This window comes from Scatophagus argus, chromosome 18 (genome assembly GCF_020382885.2).
Source record: "Scatophagus argus isolate fScaArg1 chromosome 18, fScaArg1.pri, whole genome shotgun sequence".
Classification (NCBI taxonomy): Eukaryota; Metazoa; Chordata; class Actinopteri; family Scatophagidae; genus Scatophagus; species Scatophagus argus.
In genome coordinates, this window is record NC_058510.1 from 21,761,002 (window position 1) to 21,773,236 (window position 12,235).

The 12,235-nt window shown below is 43.2% G+C and overlaps 1 protein-coding gene across 1 annotated transcript in view; it reads left to right on the forward strand.

Annotated features, from left to right (window-relative positions):
- Positions 1 to 10,879, forward strand: part of LOC124050006 (calcium/calmodulin-dependent 3',5'-cyclic nucleotide phosphodiesterase 1C-like) — a 42,294-nt gene extending 31,415 nt beyond the window's left edge. The window contains exon 9 of the mRNA XM_046372167.1: positions 9,562 to 10,879. Coding sequence (XP_046228123.1) covers positions 9,562 to 9,709 — 148 coding nt within the window. The 3' untranslated portion in view covers positions 9,710 to 10,879. The remainder of the gene's footprint in view (positions 1 to 9,561) is intronic.
- The last annotated feature ends 1,356 nt before the right edge of the window (positions 10,880 to 12,235 follow it).

Consider the following 12,235-nt stretch of genomic DNA (forward strand, 5'->3'; position numbering starts at 1 on the left):
AGCCGCGTTTCTAATTCACCAAGCCTTGCCTCGAGCGCTACATGTAAACTACATTTATTACATTCACCATTTTCACTAAAGGAGGCAGAGGAATAGCTAAACATGTGACACACCAAGAGCAGGAGAGCGAGAGGGAGAAAGAGAAGCCATTGCTAATGAACAGGCTAAGTTAGCTTAGCGGAATTTAACAAATGCTAATTGGTTATAAGATTAGCGTGAAGTTACTAAAGTGAGTGATAAAGTGTATGACTAAGTAACAATGTGAAATTACTCGCTATAGCGAATAGTAGAACAACTTAAGCGATATTAAGTTAAAGCGCAGACGGAGCTGCTCGTAACACCAGTGACACACAACAACAGGAAATGACATAGGACACTTACCACAACCAATATTATGCACTTTGACAGACCAGAAGGTAGGCTGTGCATCCATATGTCAATGCAGTTGTGATCATAGGATGAGGACTAAAGGGACTAAAGGACGGAAGGGGGTCAGCCCTCAGGAGACTAATGTTAAGTGAGTTAGAATTTGGAACCAAAAGCAAACTCTCTGAGACAGGAGATTAGGTTAAAATGCTTTTACTGAAGAAGTAGCGAGCTCAAAATACACACAAAGATCAAAATGGCTGACTGAGGGAATGTTCTAGAAGAACAGAGCCACAGGTGAGTGCATGTGGTTTTCCAAGATTTGATTCCAAAAGTAACATTTCAAATCTGAACCAAAAAGAGTCTGGAGCTGAGCAGGACAGGACAGACTGGGCAGGTGAGTGAACCTGGACTCAGAGAAGACAAACATTAGCATACACCAAAGATTTCCAAATTCTCTCCATGAAGGATAGAGAGCCTGATATGATATCACTAGGAAGAAGCGGATCATCTGGCAAAGATGATGAGGCTGGACTGGTCTCTAAATACAGCAGAGTCAGTGTGAAGCTGATTGGCTTAATCAGGAGTGGGTTTGTTGGATAATTAGAGATGAGGCAAGCATGGCCCTGCACAGCTCCAGAGAGGCTCAAGGTAATACACACCCATAGAAAGAGCAGGAAAACAGAGATGACAATGGAAATTTCCATCATCCTAGCAACTAGGTGTCACACCAGGTTTTGCATATGACAGACATCTCAAAACCTACTACAATTACTACTGTTTAGTCCTAACCTTACTACTGTTTAGTCCTAATCTGATTTAAATCTGTTAAGACTCAGTACAGTTACTACCATTATTGTTACTACCATTGTTATCAAAATCACCATAATACCTTCTGTATACTTCATTGTCATTGTCATTATCTACATTTCGATACTTCTGGTATTATTACTGCTGCTATGCATCTCTGCTTGTGTGCTCCTTCTCTCACACCCCACCCCCTCTGCCTCTCTCCCTTGCTCTCTCTCTCTCTCTCTCTCTCTCTCTCTCTCAGCTCAGCTGAATCAATTACCCAATCCTCAATGCAAATATAGTTACTGCACATAAGATAAGATAATCCTTTATTAGTCCCATAACTGGGATATTATGATGTTACAGCAGGAAACAGGATATAGAGGGTGCAAAGCATGCAAGGATAAGGGAAGGATGTGCATTCAAAAAGAATAAATACACAGGAAACAAGTACCTGCATCTGTACACAGTACAGAAAAGAAAAAGACTATTCACACCAGAGTCCCTCAAGTTATGATTAGTGGATGGATTGATTATTGTACCGATTTGTTTCAGGCACACTGATGTGCACTGCACAGACAGAGAATACAGAATGTGTGCACACTTCTGTTGGGGTTAAAAACTATGTTGGACAGACAACTCCACTGGACTGTACAGGGAGTAACAGAGTGGACTGTACCTGCTGAGGAAACTTGGGTTCTTTAGAGTGCAGGGGGCACTGCTCAAGACCTTTTTTGAATTGATGGCATTGGCTCTATTCTATGGAGAAATCTTTAGGAAAGCCAGCTCCATCCTAGGAATCCCCCTCAACCCAGTGCAGGTGGAGGGAGAGAGAAGGATGACAGCCATCTTATGTGTCCCAGTGAAAGTGATATAGTGGATGTTACACGTGTAAATTCAGTACGTAACAGCATTTAATGCAACTATGGCTTTAGGACAGAAGCTTTTTTTTGTGTCTTTTTAGTCATGATTTTGCAGTGTCTCACCGAAGGCAGCATTTCAAAGAGATGTTATGGGCTTTTTTTTTGAGGCAGCAGGAACTGTTTAGATGTTCCAGGGAGGGGAGAGGGCAGCTACTGATCTTCTGGGCGGTGGTGACTTTCTTTTCTGCTACAGTGCAGCTAGTAAATCATACACATACAGTATGTTAGTATGCTCTCTAAGGAGCAGTGGTAAAAGGATATAAGCAGTTTTTCAGTCAAATGGTTCTTCCTGAGGATTCTCAGGAACTAAAGTCTCTGTGCCTTCTTTATCGGTGCTGCAGTATTCGCACTCCAGGTCAGATCTTTCTCAGTGTGGACTCCCAGAAACCAAAAGTCTGAGAACCTCTCCACACAGTCTCTGCTGATGAATAAGGCACGAAAGACAATTTTGTTGCTCCTGAAGTCTACGATGGTCTTGTCGGTGTTAAGGACCAGGCAGACAGCTGCTCCACGTCCCAGTAGGGAGACTCATCCCCCTCAGAGATGAGCCATTTGAGTAGATAGCATTGCTGGGGTGTCCAGGGATGCAGTCATTAGAGGGTGTAGAATAGGCTCAGCACACATACCTGTGGGGAGCCAGTGTTGAGACAGAAGGCTGGGGAAATGTAGGAATCTAATCTGACCCTCTGGGAACAATCTGACAAGAAGTCTGCCAGCTTGGTCACCAGTCTGTGGGAGAGGATGAGGAGGCTTATGTAGCTTCTTTGCTGTTCCAGGTGGGTTAGATCAGTGTTGTTATGCTGTCCTCTGTAGATCACTTAGCTCTGTATGGAAACAAGTGCGTGTCGAATATAGTTGGAAGGCAGGCGATGATATGACCCTTGGGCGGTAGTCATTTAGGCTTCTAACAGTGAAAGTTGTTTTGACAGTGGGACTATGAGGACTTCGGGTAGGGTGGGATTGTGGACTGGGATAGGGACTGGTGGGGCTCACCTCTTGCCCCTCCACAATAAGGAGGTGGCCTCTGTGGGCTGGTGGATGTAGTATGGCTGCCTCAGAAGACTCCACCTCAGAGCAGGAAAGGAAATAGTTCAATTCCTCTGCCACTGATGCATTGCTGTCAGCGACTGAGAGGTTGCTGGATCTGTGGTTGGTAATGTGCTGAACCCCCTCCCAACCTGCCTTATGTTGTTACTGTGAAAGTGGTCCTCAATATTCCTCTGTAAGCAGCTTTGGCCTCTCTGATGCCCCTTTTCAGGCTGGCTCTGGCAGCACTGTATTGTGCATCAGGATGCATGCTCTGTGGGCTGCTAATGGTGTCATATAAATGTCCCACAGCCAAGTTAGCATTGGCATCAGATGGAATATACACCATAGTTATCATGACTACAATACACTCCTGCGGAAGACACACTCCTGCCCCTCTTTGGGTCAGCCAGACCATGTTTCCTTTTCCTGACCCCAGCCTACAAGCACCTCATCAGCAGGATCAGACCCCAGACCAAGGCAGTGCAGATCTCAGACTACTCAGACACTGAGTAGTGTCGCTGACACAGAGAACTGAATCCTGATGCAGAGTCTCAAGGAGAGGCAGGGAGGCAGAGGTCCAACATAATATTCTTTTAATTAAATCAAACTGAAGAAATTGCGCACTTAGTGCGGCAAGGGATCATGAAAACGGTGGCAACACAAAAATCATGGCATGAATGCAAACAGCAAATACAAAACAAAGTCAAATGCAACACTCTGGCAAACGTGACTGGAAAGACAAGGACTAAATAGACAGGACAACGAGACACAGGTGAAACACAAAGCAATCAGGATAAACTAAAACAAAGGAACATGAAACACACATGAGACACACAGGGGAAGTGACACTTTCAAAATAAAACAGGACATGACAAACACCTGGAACATAATAAATGGAAACACAAGAAACACATGAAACATTGGACACATGGATCAAAAATCAATAGACAGAAAACCCAGGGCGTGACAAGTAGGAACGTCAAATGCACTGATATAGAGTAGTATTGTGACACTACTTTCCTATATCAACTCTTGCATTGACAATGTAAGCACTGAAAAGTGTTCCCCAATCAGAAACCATGATTAAACGGCAATGTGTAGGTGTCGCTCAGACCCTGGACTGCAGCACTATACTCAGGGGGCAGAGAATTACAGCAGATCCAGGGCAGCCCTGCACAGAGGCATTTAAAAGGCTAAACAGAAATACAAACAGTGCATTGATGGTAGTTTAAGGGAAAACACCCCTGTAACATGTGACAAGGCATCAGAATCAGGTCAACACTTTCTTTGTCCTTTTTGAAAACAGCAATAACAAGGGACTAGCAGCAACCACCATTGTACAAGAATGACCATCCACTCACTCTCCAGGTTGTTCAGGTCAAACAGGCTCTCCCAGAACATCAACAGCAACAAGGCAACTGCGCCTGACGATTTTCCTGGCCAAGCACTGAAGGCATATGCTGCCCAACTTGCTGCAGTTGCAGACATTTTCAACTTCTTATTCCAGCTAGCCACAGTCCGAGCCTGTTTAAAAGCCACCACCATCATCCATGTCCCCAAAATCTCAGTCATCTCAAGCCTTAATGATTACCAGCCTGTTGCTCTGACTCTGGTAATCATGAGATGCCTTGAGAGGCTGGTGCTGGTACGTAACAAGGCCTGCATTCTCTCTGTCTGCCTTGCCTACAAAGTCAACATATCCACAGACGATGCCACTGCACTAACACTTCACAGCCCTCTCTCACCTGGAAAATCCCAGTACCTACATGAGGATGCTGTTTGTTGACTTCAGATCAGCATTCAACTCCATCAGCTCATACAACACTCTCTGTATGTGGATCCTGCATTCCCTGACCAACAGACTCAAGCATGTCACACTGGGCCATCACACCTCCTCAACTGAACAGGGAAAGCAGGAGCAGCAGGTTGGTTGATGAGCAGGGACGGCAGGCAGGGTAGAAGCACAGGGAAGGAGGTGATGCAGATGGAGTTTGGTGCCAGTAGATGGAGCTCTCGAGAAATCTGTGAAGACACGGAGAGAGTGCGAGACACCAAGGCCAGACTACACAGTATAACAGATAAAGACGGAACAGCAAATCTGTCAAAGGAGAGGAGCGTAGATGGCTCCTTGTATCCTGACGAGTTCAAGCCTATGGCAGCATAACTATAAAATGGTTGTTAACTAACTATAAGCTCTATCATAGAGGAATGTTTTTAGCCTGGACTTAAAAGTGGAGAGAGTGCCTGCCTCTCGGACCCATGCTGGAGCCTGCTCAAAGCTCCACCTCCCAATCCATTTTTAGAGATACTGGGAATCACCAGCAGACCTAGGGCTGACCTAAGGCTTCTTCAGCTCTAAAAACTGGCAGGGAGTCCCAAGTATCTATCCTCTAGTGGGGTAATCACCTTCGGGGTGGTCCTGAGGGTCCTCTTCTGCCATCCACTCTGGCTGGTCCCACCTCTTCAGCTGCTCCTGCCAGCCCCACACCTTCCGCTCCAGTTGCCTCAGTTGCCTTAGCCGCCCCAGCCTTGCCACACACACCACAAGGTTTTCCCAGACTCCACCCTGCAGTCTCTGGCATGTTCTATTCAAGCTATCCAATCTCTATCGAGGTCAGCCTATTCCCTCAGTGTGCTGGCAATGCTGGGGATGCCTCTCTCTATTCTCTGGCCTTCGCCACACCACCGCCTCTTTTTGGTAGGCCTTACATTCCTCCAGCAGCAACATCTCTTCCTGGCTAAAATCTAAAATCATGCAAGGCGCAGACATTAATCCATAATTAAGCCAGAGACCAAAGAATTTTTGGTAGCTTTCAGGATCTATCAAGATGTAATCTGCTCCATTTACCCTGACAGACACTTATTTATCACTCATCGGCGACCTCAATCTGAAATATGACAGAAACATTTTTTTTATCAATACTACATGACTTTCTAAAACTTCATCTGTCCACCCCTATTAATATTAAGGCTCTGGCTGCAGAACTGTTAACTCACAGGGACACTGTATTTACAGATCATCTTCTTTCTGGTCTCTCTTAGTGTTTTTGTTTGGGGGTCGTTTCATTTCCTGACACTTTCCATGCAGCAAAAAATCTCCGGTCCACTATTAAGGACCCAGAAACTGTGACTCAGTTATTCTCGAAAGAGCTAAATAAAGGATATTTAATTGGACTTTTTGACTCCTCAATTCCTAGTGTTTCACATAAGCCCTATAGGTATCACCACCAGAATATACTCAGGAAAGAAAAGATTAATATTTGATTTATCCTCCCCTCACTCTGGCCTCATCCTAAGTATCAATAGTCTCATTCCTCCCGTTTCATTTTCGCTTAATTATGCCTCACTGGACAATGCAAATAATTAATCAAACTAGCAGGTCAGGGCATGTGGTTATCTAAAGCAAACATTACAGATGCCTTTAAAATCATCCCCATTCACCCATCTCAGTGGCACCTCTCCGGCATTAAGTGGGACTCTAAGTTTTACTTTGCCGTCAGACTCACTTTTCGTTGTAGGAGTAGCCCTTGTATGAAGCTCTTTGCTGGATTTTGTGGAACAATGTAAGAATTCCACCCATGCTCTATCTTCTTATTTTCTGCTCATTGAGCCCCCCTTCACAACAGCTCTGGATCAGCCAGCTGATCGTATAGTTAGTCTTAAACCGTATAGTTAGCCTCAAACAAAGTGTGTAGGGTTGATAGGTATAGTTTTAGTCACTTCTTGACATACAGCCACAGGTAGAATAGGGCTGACTAACTCTTAGTTTTTAATCTCTATCATAGCTATGCTGCTATAGGCCTATGCTATAGGTATCATGATCCACTGAGTAATTTCCCCACCTCCTCAACATCTCCACCATCTCTACACTCCCACCTCCTCTCCTCTTCTTCCTCTCCCCTCCTCTCCTCTCATCAGTTCAACATATGACCCATTATATTACATCACTAACTGTGTGTCCAGTTTTCCTCGTAGTTTTGTGTCTCAGACAGAAATACATAATTCTTCCTTTGAAAGAAGTGTATTACTTTTAAAGTATAGCCCGTCACAAAATGATCTGTACTGACCAGGCTGAGATTTTACATTTGAGTGTTCCAGGATTTTGTCAATTACATCACCCCTATTCAATAATTTTGGCAATACACTTGAAATTGGGATGTATACAAAAGTTTTCTTGTGCAGACCATTTAAAACATATTCAACTGGCTCAATTACATCAAATATTTCCTTATAAAATGAGAGTCATCTGAAGTCATGTTATGTTCTTTAAGAACTGCTTCAACTGTGTTTATTGAAAGTTCACCTGCCAAAACACCAATTTCATGAAATTCTTCGATTATTTCCTGTGTAGCTGCCTTTGATACATGTAAGACTGTTTGCATGCACAGAAGCAAAGATCCAAGTCTTCCCTCAATTTTTTCACTGATGTCATTGCCATGTTCACAATCAGCATCTCCATCATCATCTGACTGGAAGTAATTTTTTTTTCCACAGTGATTACTAGCATCTGCTACTTGTGCAGCAGTATCTACAACACAATCTTCAATGCATTCAGGTTCTTTTGGTGTGCCATGAAGAAGCTCTGATTTAAAGTGACCAAAGAGAAATATGCATGAGGGTCTCAAAGCTGAAGAAACACAAACATTATAAAATACCAAAAAAACAAACGACACACAAGTGCACAAACCCATCATCCAAAGCACAACAGAGAAAAATGATCAACAGTTATGTTTTTGTATAACTGTTAAGTGTACGCACACACACATGCACAGTCCGCTGACTGAACCATAGCTTTACTCTGGGGGGCTCACGTTTGGATTTTCATTGCCAACAGTACAAACGTGATACAAGTAATATAACTCTGCCTATGATATGAGTTATCAATCTGTATTACAGTTGCTGCTGCAAAGCTAAGACAAAACCATATTGTTACTGCTGGTCTTCTAAAATATACTAAAACTGTTACCGACCTGAGTTTGCAGACTCTTACTCCCATGATGCACCACAGAGCGACACAGGAAATCAATCCTACCTGTCGCCATCAAACTGCTAAACTCAGCACTGTGACGGACACACTTACTTTATATATACAATGAATATATTGTTTTTACACACCTGTAATACATACCTGTATTTTTATTTTTTTTTTTAATTTTGAACACATGTAAATACCTGTACTTTTAGATTTTAGATTTATACTTATCTTGTTTTGTTTATCCTATTTTTATACCTTTCACTATTCTTTCTTGGTCGGGAATACTGCAAGTGCAATGTCTGTACGAAAAAGAATTTCCCTTTTCCGGGATAAATAAAGGAATTCTGATTCTGTGACAGAGAGAGGAAAACAGGAGAGGTCCGCGTAGTCGGCGTGCTAATTCAACTCGTGAGTTAATGTTACAGTACGTGTTAAGTAGGGGTACACTGCCGCTTGGTGTGGGAGGGCTCCATGGCCGTGCTCACGTCCTGGAAAGGGCAGGGAGAGCATAGCTTGGGGCTTCACAACTTTTACATTCATTTTATGCTAATTTATGTGAGAAATATTGATATATGAGAAGCACGTGATGATGAGGTTATTTTCATGATGGCACTGAAACAAATGCCGTGACTATTTTCCAGTACGCCCAGACCTTGTAACTGCCCAAGCATTTGGCTAACAGCTAACGTTAATTTGTAGAGGAGAAAGTTACAGAGAGTTTCAAAGTCAACTCCCAGTTTTATTCCTCTTCTTACAAAGCCTTAGCTTACAATTCAGGTTTTAAGGAATGTGCAAAACCTTCAATTGTTGGGATACTTACCCTATCAGTTTTGTTGGGGGCACACGTCAAACGTGCTTACGTTATGATGTATACAGTCAATGACAGAAACTTTACCTGTTCATGCTTTTGACTCATATCCTTAATTTAAATTGAATCATTTTTCTAAGTTTTAAAACTTTTCATTAGTTGAGAAGACATAAACTCTAAACATTGAGTTATCACAAAAACTTCAACAATTTGTAGTCATACTGACTCATATTTTTAAGTCTTCTTGACTAATGGACCAAATTATTTTATTCAGTGTAGACAAAAATATTGGGGTACCATTGTTGCCTTTTCCTCACTTTCCTCATTTTTCGCATTAATCGCTTCACCACACTCAAATTTTTCCCGCCTGTCCGGTAGGGGAATCGAACCGGTGACCCTCCAATCACAAGCCGCTTCTCCAACCTCTAGGCCATGGCTGCCCCAGGACAGAGAGGATGAAAGACAAAGAGAAGTGGAGTGCAGTTAGCTTCTTTAGCCAGTAGGCAAGAATTATATCAGGGCCTGGCACTGTCCAGTTCTTCATGCCTGACACTGTTGGATGTCTGCAACTGTGATGGTTACTGGGTCTTGCCCTGAGATGGGAAATTTTGACAAAAGCAAATGCTTTAGTAGCTTGTGTTATTGACAACAGTACACTGTATTTGCAGAATTGACAAACCTAAGGCCTTGTCCTTGTTGCTGCACACTGCTGACATCAGCCACCCTGCCAAATGCTGGAACCTCCACCACCGCTGGACTACATCCCTACTGGAGGAGTTCTTCAGACAGGTTAGTCATCCTGCTTTTCTAGCTTGAAGTCTGTCAATATAGGAATATTAAGTTGTTATACAGGTTAACAAGTTTGTATGAATGTTACACAGGCTTACTATAATCACAACAGCTCACTTTGACAGTTGCATAGGAAAAATTAGCCTGATTTGCAGTCACTGCTGACTCATGGCACCCCCTGAGGCAGATGTGTGCATGCTCCACTCTAGAATGCTGGTTTTTCTTTCTTTTTTTGTGTGTTTTTTGCTCTTTCTGTGGTGCACAAATGCCATGCTCTGCTAACATACAACAGACAGGCACTACTGGACAACGCCAACTCTTACAGTAATTTTGAATTCAGTGAATTTATACCACCGGAGCTACAACTCATTGTATGCTCCTGCAGTCACCACCCCCAGAAAGGCCCCGAAGCAAAACTCAAGTGAGCAAGCTGACCCCAGAAGAGTGCTATGGAGACAGCGACGCAAGCGAAGAGGACTACATGCCAGGTTGAAAGCTCGCTAGCTAGCCGACCACCGCTACCCAGCCCTCTGCTAGCCAACGTGCAGTCTCTGGAAAACAGGCTGGACTCGTGGTGTGGAGATGCACAGACTGTCTACATGCACTGTTCGCCAGATGTTTTGTTTAACTGCTGAAATGCCGTCCAGGCACCTGCACCTGCACCCGCCAGGGTGGATGTGGCAAGGCTTGCAGCACATCACAGACTACAAGACAATCACCAGCACCATCAGAAATACAGACAGCCTGACGGATGACCTCAATACATTCTACACCCACTTTGAGACCACCAGCGCCAGGAAAGAGAGAGGTACACACACAGAGAGGCCACTGGAAAAATCTATGTAGCGCATAAAATAAAATCCAACCCGAACTGTAAGTAAAATAAACATATAACAATTTATTCTGTATCATTTTGCAATGCAACTCAGTGGGTTGCAACAAGCAGTAACTACAGATAAAACAACTAACGCTATCCAGGCAATGATATGATGCATTTCTCATTGACAATATTCTACTCACCATCACAATGAATGCATCCATCCTGTCAGTTCAACAAATCAATGATCACATGGCAAAGTATGTGAGTATGCCAGAAAGCTGGCGAAGCAAAAATTATGCCTTTGAATTTGTGAACTCAATCAATGAGATGAGAATGAGACAATGTGCAATGTTAAAAATGCACCCTGGCATACTCTGATAGTACAGTGGCTTGCGAAACTATTTGGCCCCCTTGAACTTTGTGACCTTTTTCCACATTTCAGGCTTCAAACATAAAGATATAAAACTGTAATTTCTTGTGAAGAATCAACAACAAGTGGGACACAATCATGAAGTGGAACACACTTTATTGGATATTTTAAACTTTTTTAACAAATAAAAAAACGAAAAATTGGGTGTGCAAAATTATTCAGCCCCTTTATTTTCAGTGCAGCAAACTCTGTCCAGAAGTTCAGTGTGGATCTCTGAATGATTCAATGTTGACCTAAATGACTAACGATGATAAATGGAATCCACCTGTGTGTAATCAAGTCTCTGTATAAATGCACCTGCACTGTGATAGTCTCAGAGGTCTGTTTAAAGCGCAGAGAGCATCATGAAGAACAAGGAACACACCAGGCAGGTCCGAGATACTGTTGTGGAGAAGTTTAAAGCTGGATTTGGATACAAAAAGATTTCCCAAGCTTTAAACATCCCAAGGAGCACTGTGCAAGCAATAATATTGAAATGGAAGGAGTATCAGACCACTGCAAATCTACCAAGATCTGGCCGTCCCCCTAAACTTTCAGCTCATACAAGGAGAAGACTGATCAGAGATGCAGCCAAGAGGCCCATGATCACTCTGGATGAACTGCAGAGGTCTACAGCTGAGGTGGGAGAATCTGTCCATAGGACAACAATCAGTCGTATACTGCACAAATCTGGCCTTTATGGAAGAGTGGCAAGAAGGAAGCCATTTCTTAAAGATATCCATAAAAAGTGTCGTTTAAAGTTTGCCACAAGCCACCTGGGAGACACACCAAACATGTGGAAGAAGGTGCTCTGGTCAGATGAGACCAAAATCGAACTTTTTGGCAACAATGCAAGACGTTATGTTTGGCGTAAAAGCAGCACAGCTCATCACCCTCAACACACCATCCCCACTGTCAAACATGGTGGTGGCAGCATCATGGTTTGGGCCTGCTTTTCTTCAGCAGGGACAGGGAAGATGGTTAAAATTGATGGGAAGATGGATGGAGCCAAATACAGGACCATTCTGGAAGAAAACCTGATGGAGTCCGCAAAAGACCTGAGACTGGGACGGAGATTTGTCTTCCAACAAGACAATGATCCAAAACATAAAGCAAAAGCTACAGTGGAATGGTTCACCAAAAAACATATCAAGGTGTTAGAATGGCCAAGTCAAAGTCCAGACCTCAATCCAATTGAGAATCTGTGGAAAGAACTGAAAACTGCTGTTCACAAACGCTCTCCATCCAACCTCACTGAGCTCGAGCTGTTTTGCAAGGAGGAATGGGCAAAAATATCAGTTTCTCGATGTGCAAAACTGATAGA